Genomic DNA, 26,084 nt, shown 5'->3' on the forward strand with positions numbered 1-26,084 from the left:
CACTTTAACGCCAAAGGGCCTGCCGCAGCTTCAGTGTGTGTGTGTGTGTCTCAGTGTAAAGTCAGTTAGCCTGAGGTTAGCCTGTGACCTGCTAACTGCTCAACAGCACGTTAACTGAGTGGATGCTGTAGATTTCTGTTTTCATAAACGTCTGGTGGAGATATGAACCTCTCTAAGGTCCAGGTCTTACTGGCATGGATCCTCGTTGTACTTGCTGGTAAGTCTTCCTGTGTGTGTGTGTGTGTGTGTGTGTGTGTGTGTGTGTGTGTGTGGGGAGGGGGGGTCCTTGGTATTTCAACCTTCTTGGTTATGTTTTTTAGCTCGCAGGTCTTAAAACTGTCTGAATGAAGAGGTAAACACAGTCTTGCAGTCTTGGTCGCTGTATTCAAAGCTCTTTAAACAATACCACAAACTAAACTCACTTTAAAATGTTTTGAACTCATCAAAGAAGCCTGCTGTTTCTAGAAGTCTAAAACAAATCTCCACAACTTAAACTATTTAGAAAACAGCCTCCCAGCTGTCATTTTACGCATGTTCTACATATTTCAGCATGCATGTTGCTCAGTTCATGTCCTCTGTGGATGAAGTACTGATTCCTCCAGAGACTGTGCTCGTGTGTCCAGTGGCATTGCTCAGAAACAGGAGACTGCTTCCTGACACATGGCCCGACACCAGGTGAAGGCACTGTGAACACTCTCTCACTGTATATGTGTTTTTTATATTGGGAAGTTAACGTCCTGTGCTATAGTTCATTTACTGGATAAACCTTTGGGAAACAACAGGATGAAATAACCAGACAGACACTGCTTTTAGCTTTGTTTCATCAAATTAAAGAGATATCAGGGCGGGGACAATATTTTATCCTCCAATTCAACACTGTCATGATACCTGGAGGCCAATTTGATACAGAATCAGAAATACTTTATTGATCCCCGAGGGGAAACTGATTCATTGCAGTCCCTGCGATGTAAGGAATACAGAATTATAAGAAGAAAGAAAATAATGTATGTATGAAGTAATAAAATAGAAATAAAAATGTGCATTATGCTACAATGTTTAAAACTGCTACGTAAGATATTAAGAATAAAGATGTTCACTGTACTGAGCCTGTAAGTGTGTATTGTGCTACATAACTACTATCTTACATTCAAAAATATAATGAATATGTAGTTTTCCCTTATGTTGGTACTGTGACTTTTAAGTACTACAGTTCTAAAAGTATTGCGATTCGATATGATGACTTATTGCATTTTTTGGCACTACATCATGGGAAAAAGGTAAATCATACTCTTCTGGAAACAGCTTATCATGAGACATATTTAAAAGAAAACGATGCACCTAACATATCAGTATTTCTGACGGCTATACCAGCAGCATCATATACTGCATCAAATATTGGTAAATGACATACAAATGTTTCTATGGTCTTATTTTAACTATTTTATTTCAGTGACGTACTTTGTGACCTCACTCTGTGACAGATGTTATATTAAATAAACTTTATATTTACTAAAATGTACAATAAAATAAATAAAGATTAAAAACTTTTTTGACAGAAGCTTCAGCACCAAGACTCACAGAGAGCTGGGTCTAATTTGTGTCACAGCAGCAACAGAAAGTTTGCTGATCCAACAGGGCAACACACGGTTACTCCGACCTCGTCACATATTGACGTTTGGTCATGGACTTTACATGTCGTCATATGGCTTGCAAGGTACCCTGGGTGTGTTGGTTGCTGACGTTCTAGAACGCCATCTCAAGTTCTGCCTGAAAGGTACATGGTCACCCTAAAACGCAACCACGTGCATTAGTTGTTGAAGGAAATAAAGTCAATTTGCAGTGTTGACATAGTGACCGACACAGTGTGTTTATTTTGAAAGAGACTGTATGCAAACTGTGTATTTTGAAAACAGACAATGCATGTAACAGGCTGAAGTTGACATGGCATCCTAGATGTTAACAACCAACACACCCAGGGTACCTTGCATGTCACATTTTGACCAAACATTGATATGTGCCGATGTCAGATTGAGAAAGTATTGCCTGCACACGTAGCTGCAGCAGTTTACAACTCAGTCTTTGAGTTCGAAACTGTGTCTGTAACTTCCTGTGCAAAGCAGAAATGAGAGTGTGTTTGCATTTGTCCTTCAGCTCCCCTAAAAGAGGCGGCCCTGCATTGTTAGCATTCCTCTCTGCATTCATATTTAAGGCATTTACTGTAGCTGTTGTCCTCCTCAAGAGTGATTTATATTTATCAGTCAGTAGGAATGGGTTCAGTGTCTTTGTCCAAGGACACATGGACAGCACACATGCTTTCTGATGCACACACTGTCTCTTGGGGGGGAATTAAACCTGTGACCATTCAAATACTGCCGTCCCTGCCTCTCCAAACTGTGGATCACTTTCCAGATCTTTTAAATAGTCTGTATTCCTGTGCTTGATCTTCTCTTTGATGATTTTCTCTATCATTCAAACAAATGTTTCACCCATAAAGTGCATCGTCTGCTTATCTCCATCCACTGATCCCTGAAAATGAATACACTGCACATTAATTAAATGCTCATACCCCCATATTGCCCAAACTCTGCTTCAAAAGAAAGACAGTAATTATAACATAATGTGACTGGTTTATCTGCGACACAAATAATGAGACCTTGACTTTAATTACTGAAAACATCTACTGAACATCAAATTACATGATCTGCTCGTACCTACCGTGAAGCATCGGGGTCTTGGCAGAAAGACAACATATGATTTAAGATTAACTGTAAACAGCAGTGTCCTCTGTATCGATCACATGACCATTAAAACCTAAAAATATTATATTTACAAAGACTCAAACGCAACATTAACAACAGCTCTGAAAAGGCATAAATGTGGATCAGGATACAGAGTTGGGACTGACTGAATAAACTCTCTCTGACACACAGTATCATGCACTTTACCCCAGCACAGAGTTTTCATCAGGTCTTCAGTCAGCGCTTTATAAACACAAATATGCATATATGCAATCACACCTGATTTCTATTCAGTGTCGTTTATCAGGTCTTTCTATAATCAAGGATTCAGTGTCTGCAGTGGCGAGATTACCAGTCGATTCTTTTCAATAGGAGTTTCTTTCTATTTATCCTTTCCAAGTCAGTGATTCGGGTTCTGGCACACTTTCCAAAACAGAGTGGTGACAAATTGATGCGATGGCCAGATAGAGGTGTTATGTCACGATGAATGGATGCAGCCTGTAAGCCACCAGTTGGACATTATCTGCATCGCTGCAGATGTGCAATAAAAATGGAGCTCAGTAAATCATTTGAAGGTCTTTATCCCCGGATGCTACACGTCCACTTTGAGAATTATTTACTAGCTGGAGCTTGTGTGGCAGTGCATCAAACAGCCTCCAAACGTGACTGTTTTGTCTCAGGTTAAGTAAATTAAGATCTTCAGATAATGTAACTGTAAAAATAAAATCACAGCAGCCTTTCATGACACTCTTGTTAGAGTCAATGTGTGGTATCTTATTTTATTTGCACTCCTAACGATGAAGATCCGGTTAGCTGTGTTTGTTTTCTTTAATTTTAGGTTGCATTTGATTTTGCAGTGGGAGGTCTGTAAAGTGGTGTTGAGGGTAGGCAATGATTGACAGCTCCAAGTGGCTCCTCTGTCCCGCCTTCCCTCCCGTCTATTTTTGTCTGTGGCCGGATCAAAGCGTGCTCGCAGGACAACAGACAGGGAGCGGGCAGCCGGCGACACACAGAGACAAAGGTAGACAGCCAGGGAAATGCTGGAAACATCAGCAGCACTGTACACAACAACATCACCTGTCTGAGAAAGACCCCCTGAAACAAGCAAACTGCGTGTGTGTGTGTGTGTGTGTGTGTGTGTGTGTGTGTGTGTGTGTGTGTGTGTGTGTGTGTGTGTGTCCTCTGCTCCTGCTGGCTAAATGAAACTAGATCCCAGCCTGCTCGGTTCAGGCTGACTGTGGATCGCCAGCACATTCCAGGAATGTCATGCTAAGGATGTAACTTGTGTCACAACTTGGCGAGCAGCACTATGATAATCTGCTGAGTCATATTGTAACAAAACTACACGAGGTGTTTACTTGAACAAAGGTAATGTGATAGGCTGTTTGCAGTACAAAGAACAGCCTTCTACAGTCATGGTGCAAGCATGAGGGCAAATGCCCGAAAGATATGGTCACTGTTTCTGGTAGAACCAGAGCAGGATATCAAAAACAGTATCAGCTGATAACAGATCACAGAAACATGCTTGTAATCATTCAGAAATATAAAGATAATCATATATGACAATAGTTTTTGACCGCGACAGCATTGTAGGGTTGACGACTGATGCGTTCACAAAGTAATTATACAATGAGATTTTTGGTCAATAGCCGTACATGGATATGAGGATCAGGTGGTATCACAGGATTACAGTATACCAGGGTATTAAGTAATCCCAACAGTATAACTTTCTATACCATCAAAAACACAGGCACCTCTCTTTCTGTTCAACTCACAACAGTAGCAATAGTCCTCATTGTAATAATATTGTTAAATCTAAAACCTTTGAAGTTAGAAATAAAACATTGTATTCATCATTTCATCAATTCTAAAACCACCTTTGTGATTTACAAACTTGAATGTCAGGTATGCCGTATCTTTTACATTGGCCGTACTAAACGCAGGTTACAAGATAGACTTGCAGAACATGAGTATGCGATCAGGAGAGGTTACCTGGACTGCCCTATGGCTAAATATTTTAAAGAACATCATGGCAATGACCCCTCCTCTTTGTTGGTTATGGGTATTGACCATATTCCTGAGGCAGGGACAGGACAGACAGAAACGTCTCAGTCAAAAAGAGGCGGAATGGATTTTCAAATTGAAAGCTACTGTACATCCAGGAATTAATGAGGACCTTGACCTGACTCCATTTTTGTAAATTAATACTTCCTATCATATTTCAGTTGTCTCTTTTTTGTGTTTTATGTATATATTCTATTAATTTTCATGTTACTTCTGCTTCTGAATGCAGTTTACGTATATTTTTTTGTTCTCCTTATAGAATTTGACCTATTGATGGTTTATTGTGATTTTTTCTAATTATATTTGTTATATTCTCGTTGTTTGCCTACTGGCCCTATAATGCAGGTTTCTATTCATGAGTGCATTGTATAAAGGGAGTTTGCTTATATGCCTGCAGTTTGGCAAATGGAGTGTTGATTGGCTCCACCCATGTCCGAGTAGCGCCTCATTTAGGCCACCTGTGAACCCTGCAGCTTTATGCCCTGATGAAGGCCAGTGAGCATGGCTGAAACATATTGGTGATTTTAATGTTCATCATGAACTAGCCATTTAATAAGGGCCTTTTAACTTTTCCACCAGAGAAGAATTGCCTTGGATTTTGTATTTTCAAGATGTACTGCACTTCCTGACCAAAGAGCACCTTCCTGGATACCAGGATACTGCAACCCACATGAGCGCTTCATCCGCGGTTGTCTTCAAGTCACTACAGTAGTACTGCAACCCTACATACAGGGTGTTTCTTTTAGTGTAATACACTGAAATGGTAATGTTGCCAGGTGTGTTTCATGCAAAGTGAGGCACACAGTTTTTATTACCTTGGCCATGGTGTCTGCAGGTAGCAGTGACTGAAGTGTGGTTCAGCTATCGAACTGTGAGTGATGATGTTCTACGTGGATACAAGAAACTTTGTGTATCTATAAGCAATAAATGAAGTGGCAAAGATTTACCTTTGGACTTTGACATGAGGGCCTCTAGTTTCGCAGACCGGGCGAGGCAGGGGCGCAGCGCACCTGCGCTTCGCCAACTGGGTGTGGCCAGGTGGATTTTGCAAGTTTGGCACACCGTGCGCCTGGCGCAGCTACTCCTCTTTCCCACCTCCGTCCCTCCTACCTGCGCAAGTCGGAAAGAGGGAGGAGAGAAGGCGTGGAGTGGGTTTTACACACATCACACCAATCAAATGAGCCCCTCTCCTCGCCCTTAAATGCGCCACGCGAAGGTGTAATGAGAGTTTACTCAATTCGCCATGGCAGAAGAGAGCAGCAGCGTCAGACGGCCAAACTTCTCCCAGGAGGAAACTGATGTTTTGGTCCGGGAGGTCCAAGCTCGCAGTGTCTGAATATACAGAACTGCGAGCAGACCTCCACGGGCTGATGATGCAAAGGTAGCCTGGGAGGAGGTCACCACAATTGTAAATCAATGTTGCGTTTCTCTCGTGTGTCCGTGCGCTCTCTCTTTCTCTCTCGCAGTCTCACTCTGTTTCTTTTCTTTTGACTTTTCTAAGATGACAGATGCTGAATATATACTCCCTATCTGATGCTGTGGCTGTTTGTGGTTGGCTGAGAGGGATGTGAACTCATTAGTTTGCAGCTGTGTTAATCAAATCAGGTTGGGTTTCCATTACGCGTGCCAAACGTGCCAAACGGTGCCAATCCCCTTTGATCTGACATCAGATGTGATGGGACAGTCGATATAGAGATACATTTATGTGCTGATTGCAGATAGTTGCATTGAATAGTGGTTTTTGGGTATTTATTGCATCGTTAATGTGCCTGATATTCTGGAAACCTGCCTGTGAGGTTTTGGTGACGTGTGCGCACTGTCCGCCGGTCAGCCAAACTTCAGCTTACATCGCCTGCGCTCCGCCTGCGCTGACAGTAGACCTGGTTTCAGTTGGCGAGCTTTTAGCGCACCTTCGGCGAAGCCTTTTGGCACGAAACTGGCACTGCGCCAAGCTGGGTCTGTCGACACCTCCCCCTGCTGCGCCGCCACACCCATCTCAGCGCACCTCGGGTTGCGCTGCTCGAAACTAGCTCTGCGCGGGATTCGCCACCCTGCACTGCACCGGGAAACTAGTGCCCGAGGGGTGTAAATCACAAACTTCATCATGATATATCGATTCTTCGGTGAAACGGTACAATATTTTCTGATTTTTAAAAAGTCTGCCACATTAAGATTTGAATTTGACTGAATTCAGGGGCCTGTGATTGAGGTAGGCTTGGACAGAAATGGTGACACATGAGCCATACTGTAGGAAGTTCAAAAGAAAGGTGTATCTTTTAAAAATGCTGATAGGTAGAGAGGTAGAGATAAATGGAGAGATGGAAAGATGTTTTTTACTGTGAATAAATGATATCATTGCTCACTGAATCAGTTTATCAATCCAAATTGATGTATTGCAACACCCCTAATTGGTTTGCACACTACACAGCCAATACCTACAGTACATATCAGTTAAGCTTGCCAAAACAACAGCACCTCAGTAACTGATAAGAAAGCCACTATAGATATTAGGGTTACAACCGTAAGACATTTTCACGGTACGATCATGAGAGTTAATATTATTATTATTATCAGTTAGAATGGTTAAATATTTTATTAAGATAATACAAACTTGATTAATGGAAGTATGGGTAAAAAGTCTCTTCAATATCGTGAATAAGCAAATACATAAGGTATGATAACCGGCAACTTTCATATCACCATATACCTTGAAACCAGCATACTGCTACAACCCTAATAGATATATTAACCTGCTGGGATTTTTCCAGGGATACAAAGATTAGAAACAGTCATACAGCACAGCTTTTATCCTATACATTGGCATAACTTAACTGTGGTATCACAGAACTGCCAGAGTCTAACTAATAAATGCTTTCCAAATGAATCTGAAGAAAATCTGGAACAAGGTACGACAGAGAAACAAACACACGTCCAGTGGTATGCCTCCTAAAACTATGAGTAAGCAAACAACTGCTGCATGAGTTCAGGTATTTTCAGCATCCACAAAGCTCATCGGAAACCAACAAGTGAAGCTGGACTCGTCCACAGTGGGCCATTAATATTTTTATGTTGCATATTCCATAGTCACAGCTTAATTTATGGGCTCATAAAGTCATGGTTTAAAAAAAAAAACTCTAAGTCTGTCAGCTGAAACACTTTTTGTATGAAGAGGTGTTAAATGCGGGTTAACTGTTCTGAACACGAAATGATCCAGACTGAATGTCAAGTGGATTGGCTGGAGCTGGTTTTCCCCAAACACCCTCTTAACACTCAGCTTAGGTTCGCTCCGAGGACTTATACAGAAACATACTTGATCGCAGCGCTTAGACAGCTCATGGGACACTCAGTGCCGAGGCTTTTCACCAGTGTGGCACGCCAGTCACTCCACTGCTGTTGCTGTTGATCTGTCTGCATGTGCCTGCGCCTGTCTGTCGCTCTCATCTGATGTTTCCTCTGTCTTCCTATACATTCTCGCACTCTGTCGCTTTAAAAGGGTTTCAGGTTGCTCGCCGTGAGCCTGGGAAATGTTTGCTGTGTGAATCACAGTTGAAAGCAATCTGCCGGCCTCCGGCTCGCTTCAGCTGCGAGTTCAGTTCCAGTATGAGACATTTGTGGGGACATGGGCGTCAGCTGGGGATGACAACATGTCATACTGTGTGCTGTGTGCCTCAGCCAACGAGGCCAATATAAGAATGCATTACAAATGTTTGTACCACAGCGCAAATCATACATCACTGACATGAGGAACAAGTAAAGTTTGAAGGTTTTGAAGCTTAATCGTCCAAAAATGTTTTCCTCTCCTTATTAAATCACTGTGAACGATGCCTCCAGAAGACGAGGCTCAAGTGAAGAGTGTGACAAGATGAAGTCTGACTGATTTTTTTTGTGCCCTAGGTCCAGTTTCCTGCTCAGAGGATGAGACCCGTCTGGTGAAAACCCTGTTTACTGGTTACAACAAGGTGGTTCGTCCCGTGGACCACTTCAGTGAAGCCGTAGAGGTCACTGTGGGACTGCAGCTAATACAGCTCATCAGTGTGGTAAGGGGCGAGGCAGGAGTTGGTATTGGCAAAAGCAAAAGAAAATTAAAAACTACTTAAATTAAGTGGCATGACATTATGCTCGCACTTTCACTTGAGGCTTTCAGGCTTCCTCCAAATACTAAATAGTGAAAACCATCCGTGACTCAATTTGTGCAAGAAATTAAAGGCTGCCATTACTGTAACTTAACAGCTCTTATAGCCCCTGTACCTTCTAGGAATGTTTGTAATTTGAAAATTTCTAATTGCATTAATGAGAGGGTAAAAGCAGACAAGATGTTTGACTCGACTGGACACATTGCTCTCCATACTGTGTTGAAGAAGTTGCATATTAGCAGCATGGTTTCACTTCATTACTGTTGCTATGTTACCTGCAGTTAAATATAGGATTTATGAAATTAATTCAAAGCAAATTAAATCAGAATATAGGCACACAGACACTACTTCAGAGAAAAAGTTACCTACTGTATGATCACAGCACGCAGAGCTATTGTAAATGTCGCTGTCCGAGGTACTGAAATATACAAGGCAGGTCTGCAAACTTCAGTCAATAGAGAAAGAATGTCACTGTATGCACTGGTGAAATTGTATGAAAATAACAGGAAATATTCGACAACACACTGCGTTTCAATGACCATCTGAAACACAATCAAGAAGCAAAGTTTCAATCAAGAACTGCCAGAAAGTCACAAGCTTTGACACCTTCAGATGGCACAGCAGCCAGAACGATGCAAACAAGACGCAAAACAACCAGGAATTCAAACACACTGTAAACACCAAGACTACAAATCATGAATCCACCCAAGCGACAAGGTGACAGAGACCTTATGACAATAGGCAAGACTCTACGGACATCACAAGCATATCACTTCAGTGATGGCACGACAGCCACAAAACACAGCACAAAGCAAATGAAAATAAGCTGCACTTACTTTTGTAGCTCTCCTTCTGCACCCAGGCTGTGAGGAGGAAGTCATGGCACTACACTGCAGTACATTATTAGACCCAATGATCCCATGTCTTCCAATTAGCACCCAGCAATGCATAGAAGCTTCTTTAGACACTGTCATCAACACTATAGAACCAAGGTCACAACAAGCAGCATCAGCTCAGAGCTGGCACCACAGCCACAAAACAACTTTCCACTGAAGTGGAGCATCAGGAAGATCACAGTTCCTTCAACCAGTGTAACCCACGCTACGTCAACCATGTTATAGAACCAGCGTCAACAGTACAACAAGTTCATCAGCTCAGTGATGGCACGGCGGCCACAAAACACAGAACAAAGCAAATAAAAATAAGCTGCACTTACTTTTGTAGCTCTCCTTCTGCGTCCAGGCTGTGAGGAGGAAGTCATGGCACGTCGCAATGAATGAAGTGAACAGCAAATAAAACAACTGAGCGCAGCTTTATGACCACATTTGTGGACCACATGATCCAGTTTTCACCCCAGCAGCAGGCCATGCCACCCATATGCTTTTTGAGGATGACACGCAAAATATAAAACCAGAATCACAACCACAAAAGATGACGTCAGAGATACAAAACGATTGCAAAGAGACAAAAAATGACCGCAAAGAGACAAAAAACAACCACAAGGAGACACTAAACAAGTGACAACATGACCAAAGAATTAAAAAGTTACCTCAAAGAGACACAAAACTACTTCAGTAAGACACTAAACTACCTTAAGGAGACCCAAACACTGTCATCAACACTATAGAACCAAGGTCACAACAAGCATCATCAGCTCAGAGCTGGCACCACAGCCACAAAACACAACTTTCCACTGAAGTGGAGCATCAGGAAGATCACAGTTCCTTCAAGCAGTGTAACCTTTGCCTTTTGGGGGCTACATCAACCATTATAGAACCAGCGTGAACATTACAGCAAGTTCATCAGCTCAGTGATGGCACGGCTTTCACAAAACACAAGCACAAAGCAAATAAAAATAAGCTGCACTTACTTTTGTAGCTCTCCTTCTGCGTCCAGGCTGTGAAGACGATGATCATGGCATCTACCTGAATACATGCAGACCCCACAGTGTATAGGGAGGTGGATTCCCACCGTATGACCTCCTACACCCTCTTCAGCAAGCGACGTAGGGGCGACAGGGCCCCTGACAAGAGGGCTCCACTTGTGCTAATAGAATTAGGGTTACATTATCGTAACCTTTGTTCTCTCACACAGGCTCTGCCCTCGAATGGAGTCTATGGGTACAGTAGGTGGAACCCGATGAATGAACGCCCTGCCGCAACATAACATCGACCCAGCCACAATGATCCTGACCCACTAAAGGTCAGTCGCCTGCTTACAGATAACCCAGGACACCACAGTGGAGAAATAGAGGACCCAAGCCAACTCAGGTGGTGAGCAACCGAAGTGGGTGGACGTGTGGCCTCACCTTACAGGGGTCCAAAGACAAGCAATAGACACCCTGCCCACTACATGTCCCAGTTCATCAAGGAACACAGAAACATGTTGGTGTATCACGTCCAGAGGGGAGTCAGGTGACACACAGCTGACATACACCCAGCCCTGTACACCAGTCCTGTGTTGTTACAGCGAGCACAGACCCTGGAGAGGAGACTGACAGGACGTAAACCACAATGCTGCCACATATGTCCGGGACACGTATCCCACTGAACAAGGCCGCCAACACTGCCACACCATGTGTGGAGCATGCGCAGACCACACTGGAAGGGTCCCTGCCACCTGCCTGGAGGTCTGGAAGATACACTCGCAAAGCCATCGCACAAGGCGTTTCTTGGTTGGGGCCTTACCGGCCATGCCATCACCAAAACACGTGTGTTGGGAGCCATGCATTCAACATAACATGCTGATGCACAAACTGGGCAGAGAAGATGCAATGCTGCATCTAGCTCAGTGCGCTACTCGCTGCTCACTGAAGAGAAAAAGGACGTCCGATGGCGAGAATCCACCTGCCTATATACTGTGGGGTCTGCACGTCTTCAAGGAGGCTCATCCTGATTGGCCAGCTCATTTATGCTTTGCTTGGGATAAGAGGACTGTTACACAAAGAGTCCAGTAGAGGGCGGAGCCTGTGTGAGGGGGGTACGTCACCCATACTATAGAACCAGTAGGACTTAATGTCACAACAAGCATCTCCTCTCAGTGTCAGTGAGGGCACAGCGGCCACAAACCAAAACCAGCACAACATAAGCACAATGTTGATTCTTCTATGGAAATAAAACAGTTAAGCTTAACTTCACCAGTACATTTCCAGTTATCACCCCAGCAATGCATAGAAGCTTCTTTAGACACTGTCATCAACACTATAGAACCAAGGTCACAACAAGCATCAGCTCAGAGCTGGCACCACAGCCACAAAACAACTTTCCACTGAGGTGGAGCATCAGGAAGATCACAGTTCCTTCAACCAGTGTAACCCACGCTACGTCAACCATGTTATAGAACCAGCGTCAACAGTACAACAAGTTCATCAGCTCAGTGATGGCACGACAGCCACAAAACACAAGCACAAAGCAAATAAAAATAAGCTGCACTTACTTTTGTAGCTCTCCTTCTGCGTCCAGGCTGTGAGGAGGAAGTCATGGCACGTCGCAATGAATGAAGTGAACAGCAAATAAAACAACTGAGCGCAGCTTTATGACCACATTTGTGGACCACATGATCCAGTTTTCACCCCAGCAGCAGGCCATGCCACCCATATGCTTTTTGAGGATGACACGCAAAATATAAAACCAGAATCACAACCACAAAACTTTCTCAGTAAGACTCAAGATGATGTCAGAGATACAAAACGATTGCAAAGAGACAAAAAACAACCACAAGGAGACACTAAACAAGTGACAACATGACCAAAGAATTAAAAAGTTACCCTCAAAGAGACACAACACTACTTCAGCAAGACACTGAATTACCTTAAGGAGACCCAAATAACTACAAAAGGCACAAAAAAAACACAAAGAGACACAAAGCAACCACAAGGAGATACTAAATGAGTGACACAAGCCAACTAAAGAGGACAAAATTACCTTAGAGACACAAAACTACCTCAGTAAGACACAAAAAGGCACAAATCAACCATGAGGAGTCATTAAACAACCACAAAGAGATACAAAACAACCAGAGTAAAGATACCTCAAAGAGACACAAAAATTACATCAGTAAGGCATGAAATTACCTCCAGGAGACCCAGATGACTACAAAAAGGCACAAAACAACCTCAGCATGACACAAAATTACCTCCAGGAGACCCAGACAACAACACAAGGGCACAAAACAACCACATAGAGACACTAAATGACTACAGAGACACAAACCCCCAAAAAGATGCACCGGGACCACAAAGAGATGCAAAACCACCACAAAGTCTGTGCATCTCACTCCTGTGCAGGAGAGGTGGTGGGGCCCTTTGAGTATCAGTGCACAGGAACTCACTGTCTCACAGTCCGCCCCTGTGTGGGCTCTGCCAATCATAATCAGACCCGTAACAACCAACAGGGTCACAGCCAGCAACATGTCAGCTCAGTGATGGCACGGCGGCCAAAACAACACAAGCACCATGTCAATAAAAGAAGCTGCTGTCCTACTGTTGCAGCTCTCCTTCTGCTCCTCCAGTCTGTACAGGTGTCGAGTCCTCCAGCGACGCTCCGTGTCCCGCTCTGTCCCCTGAAGGTGTCACATTGATATTGGTAACAATTAAAAAGTGTTTGCAGTGTTGACAAAAGTTTGCACAGCAAGTCACTTTTCCACACTCTGCTGCTGCTTTGTGTTTGGTAATCCTCTCAGACAGACGCTCCTGACAGTCTGCTCTGCACCAGGTACCGTCTGAATAACACACACAGACTCCTGGAGAACACCTGATTATTATTACCAGCAGTTTGGTCTGTGACAGCATCCCGCAGCTGGAGGACACTGAGGTGATTCATCTTCAGCTTTTCTTCATCATTAAGACGCTTCAATCTATTCTGTGGAGGTCATCCATTTTGTTTGCATCACCGGTGTCACCGTGTCCGTTACAAGAAATACAAACTTTTACCAATTCAGTTACTAGCCAATGATGACAGCAGGACTTGGCAATCGGCCAATCAATTTGCGCACCCGGAGTCAAATTGATCAGCGCACCTGGTGATCAGCGCACCTGGAGTCAAATTTGTGCCATCCACTTTCATTGGCTGAGACTGTGAGCATGCGCATTAATCATTCCCCGCGCTACAAAAAATGATAAACTACCAGTCAGTGTGAACTCGGTACATTCATGATAAATTACAGCTGGTGTTTTATGTCGTGCAGTAATCCAGAGTTATATTCTGAATTACTTGGAAGAGATTAACTGGCAAATAAACATGGCTTTTAATTTTTATACTTCCTGCGAATATAATCTTAATTATTTTTCCACATGTATTTTGTGTCTACTGTTCAGACCTTGTTTTCTTATTTTGAAAAGCAGAGGTGGTCACATGTGTCCTGGGCTGCCCTTCAATGAGCGATTAGAGAAATGTTCAGTCAAACACTGAGTGAGGAAATGACTGCGAGGTATTAAGTCATGAAATCAAATCAGAAGTGAACAGTTTTTATTTCTTCATTTATTTATTCAATCTTGAGGCTACTTTAATCAAATATTAGTTAAACTGTGGTAAAAATGGAAATATTCCTTTTTCCCTCACCAAAATTTAGCAGCAGATGGCATGTTGCTGTTTCAACTACATTTATATATCATGTAAATACATATAACTTGTGATATAAGTCAGTAAGTAAATTGTTGCACTTGATCCAGTTTAAAGGGTTAACCATAGAGCTTTTCATGTGTCCCCCCTGGCCTTGGACATCTGTACACTGTGGGTGTCCACACAGGTCACCAGACTATCACAGGGCTGACACATAGAGACAGACAACCATTCACACTCACATTCACACCTACGGACAATTTAGAGTCACCAGTTAACCTGCATGTCTTTGGACTGTGGGAGGAAGCTGGAGCACCTGGAGGAAACCCACGCTGACACGGGGAGAACATGGGGTTTGAGCCAGGAACCCTCTTACTGTGACGCAACAATGCTAACCACTGCACCGCTGTGCCACCAGAATGAAGTATTTAAAAAAGTCACTTAATAGCTTTAAAACATCACTTTTTCTTTCAGCTGCCAGTAGGTGGCACCTTAATTCTTTCAAACATTAATGTAAATCAAAGCAAATATATAATTAAACTATAAACTATAAGTACCTGGGGATACACATTGACAATAAACTGGACTGGGCTAAGAACACTAACGCTCTCTACAGGAAGGGCCAGAGCCGCCTCTATCTTCTGAGGCGACTGAGGTCCTTCAACATCTGCCGGACTATGCTCAGGATTTTCTATGAGTCTGTGGTGGCCAGTGCTATCCTCTATGCTGTTGTGTGCTGGGGCAGCAGGCTGAGGGTGGCGGACGCAAACAGACTCAACAAACTGATCCGCAAGGCCAGTGACGTTGTGGGAAGAGAGTGTGACTCTCTGATGGTGGTGTCAGAGAGGAGGATGCTGTCAAAGCTATGAACTATCTTGGACAATGTCTCACACCCACTCCACCATGTGCTGGTCAGGCACAAGAGTACTTTCAGTGGGAGACTCATACCACCAAGATGTACCACTGAGCGCCACAGGAAATCATTCCTGCCTGTGGCCATCAAACTGTACAACTCCTCCCTCTGAGTGGCCCTGAGACTTTTTCACACCCTGCAATAATCCAATGTAATGTAAATTTCTTATATTTTCACGCATCTTTCCTCTCTTGCAAGGAGCACCTGTAACATAAATAATTTCCCCTCGGGGATCAATAAAGTATTTCTGATTCTGATAATTACTGGCACAGTGAGGCAGCTGTGTCCATCTCCAGAAAGTTTGTCTTTGAGATGAAAAGAAGATGAAATGAAATGAGACGTAGCCTCTCTTTTTGTCCAGGAGATTTCACATTGTGTGCTTTTTGACATTTCTTTCAAAATGACACAGAGAGTCAATAAAAACACAAAATTAATGGTTACAAGCATACACATTGTATTTTGTCTTGAAATCTTTACAGAAGATGTCTCCTTGCTTCTGACTGTTTTCTGTCTTTTTCTGCACCTCTCAGGATGAAGTGAACCAGATTGTGACCAGCAATGTCCGTCTCAAACAGGTAAATGTGACTGCTGGATTAGTGACAACAAAAAATATGCTCACCCTTCACTTGTAAATAACAATCACAATATTTACAATTTCAGTGGATATGCTACAGTGAAAACATATTGATATGGTTTGGAAATTAGGCACCACATTTGTTAGAGGTCCTTTATTTTACTTAACACTAATGATTAGTGTATGTTTTTGGAACTAAAGCAATGTGTAGCTCTGCTCACAGCTGTCAATGAGTTTTACCAACCATTATAAAAAGTGTTTCTGCTCATGTAGCTAAAATCCTTAGAAATGTTACTGTTTAAAATGACACACCTGTGAAACCTTCAGTGTATACAGTTAGGATTTGTGACATGGCGGCTGCTGGACAAGATCTTTATTTGTTCTGCTGTGACATGAACTGTACATGACTCCCAGGTTTACATTAGCAAGGATTTAATCAAATGGAAATAAAACAACAGAATACAGCTCTGTAGTATATCATTAGACTAAATGATATGATATGATTTTCCCCTCAGTCGTGGGTGGATGTGAACCTGAAGTGGAATCCAGATGAGTACGGAGGCATCAGGAAGATCAGAGTCCCTTCAACTGACATCTGGAAACCTGACCTGGTGCTATACAACAAGTAAACACACATTCTCTGTCTCTGTATCATCTGTCTAAACACAAACACCACCATTTAAACATCTGGCTGCTCCTTCCCTTTGTCCTTGTCCTCTTCTTCCTCTGCAGTGCTGATGGTGACTTCGCCATCATCCATGAAACCAAAGTCCTGCTGGAGCACACTGGGAAGATAACATGGAACCCTCCAGCCATCTTTAAGAGTTACTGTGAGATTATCGTCCTCCATTTCCCGTTTGACCTGCAGAACTGTAGCATGAAACTAGGGACATGGACATATGATGGACTGCTGGTCGTCATCAACCCAGTGAGTGTCTCTTATACACCCACAGGGTTAAACTGAGACATTAGTTTGAAAGGTTGTAATGAACAGAAGTGTCTGTCAGTTACTATCCAACATAAAACATAGATAACTTAAAGGGACAGTTCATCCGCAAATTAAAACTAAATATGTTTCCTTTTACCTGTAGCGCTGTTTATCAGATTAAATCATTTTGGTGTGAGTTGCCGAGTGTTAGAGATATCAGCCATAGAGATGTCTGCCTTCTCTACAATATAACTGAACTTGATGGCACTCAAATTGTGGTGCACTAAAGACAAATACATTTGAAAAACTCAACAGCAATGTCGCTTTCCAGAATGCTTTCAGCACCACAAGCCAATACAGCCAAAATCTCTAGTTCTCGGAAACAGTGTTTATTTCATTGACAAAGACTATGACAAAACATTTTCATCAACGACCTTTTTTTCATGACGAAAACGAGATGATGATGATGAGCCAAAAACACATCTTGATAATAAAAACTAAGATAAAATCTGTGTTTCATTTTCGCTAACGAAACAACAAGTGATGAAAATGTTAGGGGTGGGCTATCGGACATTTAGCTGTGCTTGTATTCATCAACAAGCTAGTAAACTCCAGTAAATAGTCTGTGCCACAATGTTTTTCTAGCCAGCAGAATTTGTGGAGTTTTTATGTTGCAGCGGTGGCTGTTAGCAGCTCTGATTGTTCGCAGCTAAACTGCAGTGGAGCAAGCAGCTATTGGCCGCCACATTTCACATGTGTTGATCCCGTGAGACTGCGCCCAAATCTGGACTGTCTCAGGAAGGTTAATGGTTCGATGGTGTTTGACAGGCAGGTAGGAGGCTCACTGAAGTTTTCTCTGACAGAGATGAAAGTTTAGTTTTAATCACCAACTCTGTGAGACATGAGTTTAAACCTTCAACTGAAATGTCGCATAAGTTATTTTTCTGCTTCATAACAGTCAGCTGGATAAGTCAGAGCTTATAATGAACCTGGGGACAAATCCTAATTGTCTCGCATTAGTTATTTGTGGTGTCAAGGAGCATAAATAGAGAGATGTTGAGCTTTTCAAATGATGATCAGTAAATCCCCCCTTAGACCTGCCAAAAATTGCTGGATAATAAGTGTGTAGAAATTTAGTTGGAGAAAAAAAAACTGTCTAAATGAAATTTTTCTACAACCTCATCCACTAGAAAGTTTTGATTTTTCATCAGTTAAAGGACAAGAATGACTAAAATGTGACTAAATCTAATAAATATTTTCATCTCAAGATGGACACTAAATCTAAAATAGCTGTCAAAATTAACACTGCTCAGCAACTCACTCCAAAACAATCTAGACTGATAAATAACACTACAGGTACGAGGAAAATTATGTATTTTTGATTTTGGGGCAAACTGTCTCTTTAACTATCCTATTGATCACTGAGTTTAAAATATTAACCCCCGAATACCCTCCCCTGTATCACTTTGCAATAGGCCACCCTATTCTATGACAGTGAATGATTTCCTTCTCTTGTGTGTTTCAGGACAACGACCGTCCTGACCTCAGTAACTTCATGGAGTCAGGTGAATGGGTGCTTAAGGACTACAGGGGCTGGAAACACTGGGTTTACTACACCTGCTGTCCCGACACGCCCTACCTTGACATCACCTACCATTTCCTGATGCTGCGGCTGCCTCTCTATTTCATCGTCAACGTCATCATTCCCTGCATGCTCTTCTCGTTTCTTACTGGACTGGTCTTCTACCTGCCCACTGACTCCGGTACGTAGACCCTGCTGGGTTGTGGAGCGCCTACAAACTTTTCCAAAAATGTAAAAAAAAAAAAACTTTGATGGTAGGTATCAAGAGGGTATACCAATGCCTTTTCACCAGTTGGTGCAGTTTTTCATTTTTCAAGGTGTTTTTTACCAAGTAGGTTTTCACATACAAGGAATTTACTTTGGTGTTTTGGTGCACAGACAAGAGCCATAAATCTATACTAGGAAAAACTACAATAAACATATAAATAAATGCTAATTAAATCACGTACAATGTAACTTTGTTAAAGCTAAAGGGGTAAAAGGGGTTAAAGGGGTATACTGGCAGAAATGGAAAATAATATAATAAGTATATTTTCTTTAGTGTGTAATCACCGAAAAATAAGAATCGCTGTGGTTTTGTTATGTTGGATTGAGTCGTTTATACCTACATACAGAGCACGTCCACATCTACAGAGATCACCATGTTGCACCGCCATGTTTTTACAGTAGCCCAGAATGGACAAACCAAACCCAAGCTCAAGACAGGGACATTTGTGGTTTTGCATCAGCCACCTAGTAAGAAGCCCATCTGCAACAAGCAACATCCAAAAAACACTGCTTTGTAAAGTGAAACTGTTTTATTGAGTGTTTTTACTGCTTTACATCATCGGGTCCGTTTGTTTTGGAGAGGAAGATACCTCTGTGTATAGTTCTGCTCCCAGTAAAAACTTTCTCAACATCTGACTCTTAAATTATCAGAGTAAATAGGTGAGCACTAGGCAAGCAGCCCATCTCTCAGTATGTTTACCTGACATTAGAGAAAATCGATTAATTGTGTCAGTCCAACTAAAATCAGACTTTTAAAATACATTTAAACATGTTCGTCCAACTGAAATCGTACTAAATCAAGTTTCTCAAAGTCGCACTAACACACACAGATAATGTTTATTCGGAGTTGAATTCCTCCTGCATGTATACGGTCAATCAGACCCAAACTGGCCGAGGCGCTCTGAGCATGCTCCAGTTTCCGCCCGGGCTTAGACCCAGAAGTCAAAGAAGAAGCCGGTAACAACATTGTGAAATCTACATCCAGAGCTGTGCATTTTTGGACAGACAAGATGTAAAGAGCTGTAAAGTTGTCCACCACAGTAGCAGTTAGCTGCTAGCTAACCATAGCTAACTTGTTTGTTGATTGTTTGGTCTGTGACTAGAAAAAGTTTTCAATACTAACAAGCTGAGAGGGGGCATGTTGCACCATCTACCTATGAAGTCCGGCATACTTAAGGATATGAATCGATTCCCCTCCCATGCTTTTATACTGGGACAAAGACAGCAGTCCAATTAAATGGTCTAGTCAAGCTATAATTGTAGCTTGACTTAAAGGAAATGGTCACTTCAGAATGAAAATACAGACAGTACTTACTGACCCTCATGGCGACAAGAAGTCTAGTGTAGTTTTTTAATCCACAAAACTCATTCAACAGCTTGTCCATCGTAATCCAAGTGCCCTGAAGCCACGGCATGCAAAATTGACTTGAAAAGACATAATTTACTCCACTTTTATAGCATCATTTCTCACCGTGGTCTGTTAGCCTGCAACTCGCACGAGACTCAAGAACAAGAACATCTCTGAATGTTCTCGAGTCTTGCGCGAGTTGCAGTTGTCAATTTTGCATGCCGCGGCTTCAGGGCTCCTGGATTACAACGGAGGAGACGTTTTTGAAATGCATTAGCAGAGTTTTATTACATTTTCAAAATGATTTTGGACGTGGGTTCCGTGCACTTCAAGTGTATGAAAAAATCCGGCTAGCTGTTATCCTCTGATACCCTGAACAAGTTTTGTGGATTAAAAACTACACTGGACTTCTTGTCGGCATGTGGGTCAATAAGTCCTGTCCGTACTTTCATTCTAAAGTGGCCATTTCCTTCAACTGTGCATGTAAACATACTGACTGATTTGCAATACAAAACTATTTTGTTTTTCAGCGTTTTAATCACTTGGTCTGTTTGATTTGGAGAGGCAGAGACCTCCTTGGATAATTCAGCTCCTGAACAATGAACAAAAAAGGAATTCTAGCCACTAAACCCCCTAAATCTCACACACTGGGACTTCAAAATGGAAGAGCAAGACTGAAACGTGCAAAAACTGTATTTCAGGGGACGTAGAAAGATTGACAGTATTACGCATTAAAGGAATATGTAATGTACAGAGATACAGAACCAAAGATGTGCATTTATGTAAAGCATAGAGATGTAAAGAGGTTAACATCAGATATCATATACACATTTTGACAGCACATGAAGTCGAATAATTTCAGACTCCTTTGGGGCCACTTTCATGTGTGGAAATTCTATTACATCCAATATGATTTGGATCTCCATCACTTAAACTCACAGACTGGGGTGCTCCAGACATTCGCTCGTACTACATGAATTTAATTCCATTCTCAGGAGTGACTCTGTAACATTAGAGCAAGATAGTGACGAGTTAATCAGTTTCTAAAGCTCTAACTGGTCACAGCTGTCTGCTGTAAGAGCTATCAAAAAGTGTCAAAGTAGCTCTGATGTCTGTCTTTGTGTCCACCCCTCTGTCTGCAGGTGAAAAGATGACTCTCTCCATCTCCGTCCTGCTGTCTCTCACTGTCTTCCTGCTGGTTATTGTGGAGCTGATCCCCTCCACCTCCAGCGCCGTCCCCCTCATAGGGAAATACATGCTCTTCACCATGGTGTTTGTCATCGCCTCCATCATCATCACCGTCATCATTATCAACACGCATCACCGCTCGCCCAGCACACACACCATGCCCGGCTGGATCCGCAAGGTTTGTGCCTCATTGTTATCAACCTGTGATGGTTTAGGAAATGTTTTTAAATATGAGTGTTTGGCAGGATTGTGATCATCATCTGTTTATATCTGTCTCTCAGGTCTTCATAGAAACCATTCCCAACATGATGTTCTTCTCAACAATGAAGCGTCCCAGTCAGGAGATCCGCCAGAAGACGTTGTTCCCCACTGACATGGACATCTCGGACATCTCAGGCAAGGCTGCAGCTTAATGACAGAACCCACAAACATTTAGTGAGGACAAGAGCAACATGTTCTGGGCAGGAAGCCAGATAGTTTATACTGTGGGCCTGTGAGTGTGCCACGCAGGTGTTACTGTCAGTGGGAAGGTTTGAGATAATGTGAGTCACAGAGACACGTAACACCAACTGACCCCAGACGTGAACTAAAAACATCAAACCGTAGTAATATGCTTGATGAATAAAAAGCAAAAACACTTCATAAGTCAGTAATAATAAACTACATCCTGTCCATGCTCTGTCCTCTGCAGGTAACCCCACCCCCACCAATGTCACCTACCAGTCTCCCATCACTAAAAACCCTGATGTTCGCAGCGCCATTGAAGGGGTGAAGTACATCGCTGAGACCATGAAGTCAGACGAGGAGTCAAACAACGTAAGAAAACACCTGCATGAATATTATTGACACAAGAGTATGGACCCACACAAAATTCATTAACCCGTTCAGATCCCCTGTCCAAACCTACGGACATTACTCTCTAGAATGTCTAGATCCATGATTACTGTCATCTGATTCCACCTATGTCTATAAACCAATCACAGTGTTCCACATCATCTAAAGTGGACTGCAGTAGAGCCACGCCCTCTTTTTTAACGAGCATAGCCAACCAAGGCCCCTACAAATTTCTCCCAGTGGCCACTCATGGTATTGCAGCCATTTCCTGCAGCCCACACAGCATTATCCCCATAGACCACCATTATAAAAGACACGTCTGTAAAACCGAAACGTGTCGTTGTCCAAGTAGTTTAATACTTAATAAACAAACAGGATACAATGAGTTAATTAGTGGATGTTAAAGGTGCTCGTAGGCAGATTTGTTTACCTCCATTTTTGGTCTTGGTGTTCAGGGTATATGCAGGAGTCCTGAGGTTAATTTCAATACCTTTTTAAGACTTTTTTAAGACCTTCCAAAAAAACCTTAAGACCTCATCGCCACTTCACGCTGTCGTTAGCAGCAACGCATCTTTAACTTACTAAAAAGTTGTAGTTTGCAATTAAATCTATGGAGCACAAACATACAACAGAACTGAGGTAAGATGAGAAGGATTTTTTATTGTCTTTTGCTCCTCTGTTTGGCGCCTGGATGTGCACTGTCACATGATGTCGCACAGGTATGCGCACGGCCCCGAGTGGCAGTCCGAGTGTGCCTACCTACACATCGTTGTTTGTAATAGTCGCGAGGATGAAATTAAGTTATACATTCATGGATACTTTTTGTCAAAGCTTGAATGCCAAGAAAATTTAATACTTCATAAAATCGCAATTAGGACTTTTTAATACTTTTTAAGGGCTTTAATTTTCCAACATTTGATTTATTAACTTTTAATACTTTTTAAGACCCTGCGGACACCCTGGTGCTAAGCTAGGCTAACGGGCTGCTAGCTCTGGCTTCATATTTACTGAACGCAAGTCTGCGAATCCGAGGATGGTGAAGGAATGGCCTGTCCACATTGCCTTTGGTTTTTTTTTTATTGAATGCTGGTAAAAAAAAAAGGACACTGGCAACCACCCTATCACCTCCTTACCCTAACCTTTCCGTGAAATAAATCTGCCATTTTTTTAATTTCACAATGATTAGAAGCTAGTTACTGAAATGGACCAAGCATAATTTAGGATGACTCCAGGGCAGTTTCCGCCTCTCAAATCATCCTCTTGGACAATGGGAAAAAAGCGGAGATGATGTGGGGCGCTTTTCCGCTCTGAGTTGAAGTTTTTCTCAACTCGAGGAGTTCAGACCGATCCAGCAAAAACACAAGGTGCCTAGAGCGCAGAAACATGAGGCACATAGCAATGCAAAAACAGTTAGCAAAAAGCTTCATTCACATTAAAAACAATCACAAAAAGCTGCCTCCAGCAGCTAAAACACCGTCTGTGTGATCAGGGTCTTACTCTGCCTCTGAGTGGCTCACCCTGACATTCTTACACTAACCCTAACCAAGAGGACATCATGAAAACCTGAACCAATCTCACTCCTCTTGCCTAATCCTAACCAATCCAGCCAACACTGTCTTTCTTCCAATATGTGTATGTAAAATGAACTTCAAAAAACAAAAGGCATCTAAACTGTTTATATGACTGGTGAAAGAACATCAGTGTCTCACTGATTATTAAATATCTAAATGACAAACCTCCAAATTCAGACGTCCTCAGATTATGACTCTCTCGCTCCTCCTCGTCTCTTCTTGTTCCAGGCAGCAGAGGAGTGGAAGTTCGTTGCCATGGTTTTGGACCACATCCTGCTCTGCGTGTTCATGGCCGTGTGCATCATCGGGACGCTCGCCGTCTTTGCTGGGAGACTCATCGAGCTCAACATGCTGTAGAGGCCTGACCCATGAAGGAGGATGTGTGTTGTCACAGCAGAGGTCACCACTGGAGAATCATTTCTCTCTCTCTCTCTCTCTCTCTCTCTCACACACACACACACACACACACACAGTTTGAGTCACTTTCCAATGTGCACGTTTGTGTATTTACTGAAATCGAGGAGACTGCAGTTCAAGGCAAATCCTGGCATCTTAAAGGCACGAGTCTCGTGATCTAGATGGGTCATACTTGAAGCTTTTCTTGCCTTTTGTTTTCGTTGTTTTTCTGCTTGCTGCGATGCACTCTGGTGGAGTGTATGTTATTACTGTAATGTTAAATCCGTAACAGTAATAACTGATGTGTTTTGTCTTGTTTTTGGCAGCTTGATTTGAGGTTTAAGTCGGAGGATTTTCTCACACCTTTAACATGAGAGTTTTCACGTCCACTGTGCTGAGGATCGACTGGGAATGGATGCTAATATCATTAGCACATACAGCCCTGATTCCAGAAAAGTTGGGACGCTGTGTGACATAAATAAAAACCGGATGCAATGATTTGTAAATCCTTTTTTTCCTATATTCAACTGAATACAGTACAAAGACAAGATATTTAATGTTCAAACTGACACACACAGTCTGAATTTGACGCCTGCAACACTTTGTTGTCCTAACTTTTTTTTGGAATATGTTGCAGGCATCAAATTCAGAATGAGTGTATATTTACAAAAAAAAACTGGCAATACGTCACAGAGGATATGCAAATTGTGGGTTTCCTCCCACAGTCCAAAGACAAATCCATTCTGTAGTCATTTATATTTTACACAGCGTCCCAACACTTTCGGAATCCGAGTTGTACTTGTACTGTCTATTAACACTTTGAGTGCACTAAAAGAAATGAACTCCGTGTCCATCCTATCACTGTAGGTCAGAGGAGGCTTCAGTTTAGAATGAGTATCTTCGATTGTATTTCAGTCCAACTTTATTGCCAGTTGTACAGACAGCGTCTGGTTGACGGTCTTGGAGTGCAGGCGAGACGTTTTCCTGCCTGGAAGTTTTATTGTTCTGTTTTGCCCGACACTCACTTGACTTCTAAACGTCTCATTTATATTTATGGGTTATGGCTGTGAGTTGTGTAAATATTCATGAGTTAGTGGAAAGGTTTGCTTTGTCACTGACGCATGTGAAGTCCTCTTAACTCTGTTGTACAGTTTGTTAGGGGCTCAGTTGTTTTGAATACTATTTTTCGATGAATTATGTGATAAATGATTTTCATCCATGTCTTTGTCAGATTTTCACATTTTTCCAAACAGAGCAGTTTAAGGTAGAGTTACTGATAAATGTACAGCCAACAAAGGCATGGAGTCTGTCGATTAAGTCATAATACCTGACATCATGATGATTTGGATAAATATGGTCAAAGAATTCTCATTTAGGGAACATAGACTTAAAGCTGATAATAATTGTGTGGTTTGGGTCCAGTGTGTAGGATTTAGGGGCATCTGTCAGCAGAAATGGTTTATAATACTCAGAAATGTTCTCAAATAAGAATTGTTGTGTTTACAATGAGACATTTTTATCCACATGGGCAGGGGGTCCTCTCCCACGGAGGCCCACTGTTGTTGTTTCTACAGTAGCCTAGAAGGGACTAATCAAGTACCGGCTCTAGGCAGGGCCATTGGCATGTTTGCATTGGTCACCAAAGTTCTCCCAGGAGAAGTTTCCTCACTGCTAGATGCAACTAAATCCGACACACTGAACCTTTAATTGTGTTGTAGCAAAGGCAGATTGTTGAGCAACGTCACAGCTGCAGTGTTGCTGCCTGTGTTCACAGAAACTGACTGAAGGCAACTTGATTTATTTTGCAGCTGTGATTCCTTTTAAACATTTATCCATTTAGTTTGGTTTAAGACAGTAAAGTTCTGCTGTCATATTTCTCTGATCATTTATTGTTTTTTTTTATATTTGCAGTTGTGGAGATGTGAAATAGAGTGAAAAATAAAAGTCATAATTTGTTTATTTTATGCCTTATTATGTCTTTATTGTTGTA

At 42.2% G+C, this 26,084-nt stretch overlaps 1 protein-coding gene across 1 annotated transcript; it reads left to right on the forward strand.

Annotated features, from left to right (window-relative positions):
• The first annotated feature begins 5 nt into the window (after positions 1–5).
• On the forward strand, positions 6–26,058 carry chrna1 (cholinergic receptor, nicotinic, alpha 1 (muscle)). Its single transcript, XM_049599845.1, has 10 exons — positions 6–217; positions 8,697–8,839; positions 15,937–15,981; positions 16,496–16,605; positions 16,713–16,908; positions 18,434–18,671; positions 21,248–21,471; positions 21,575–21,689; positions 21,985–22,109; positions 23,927–26,058. Exons 1-10 carry the CDS (start codon positions 163–165, stop codon positions 24,053–24,055), a joined length of 1,380 nt encoding a protein of 459 aa, XP_049455802.1. The 5' UTR covers positions 6–162; the 3' UTR covers positions 24,056–26,058.
• The last annotated feature ends 26 nt before the right edge of the window (positions 26,059–26,084 follow it).

The sequence above is a fragment of the Epinephelus fuscoguttatus genome, linkage group LG16, assembly GCF_011397635.1.
Source record: "Epinephelus fuscoguttatus linkage group LG16, E.fuscoguttatus.final_Chr_v1".
Classification (NCBI taxonomy): Eukaryota; Metazoa; Chordata; class Actinopteri; order Perciformes; family Serranidae; genus Epinephelus; species Epinephelus fuscoguttatus.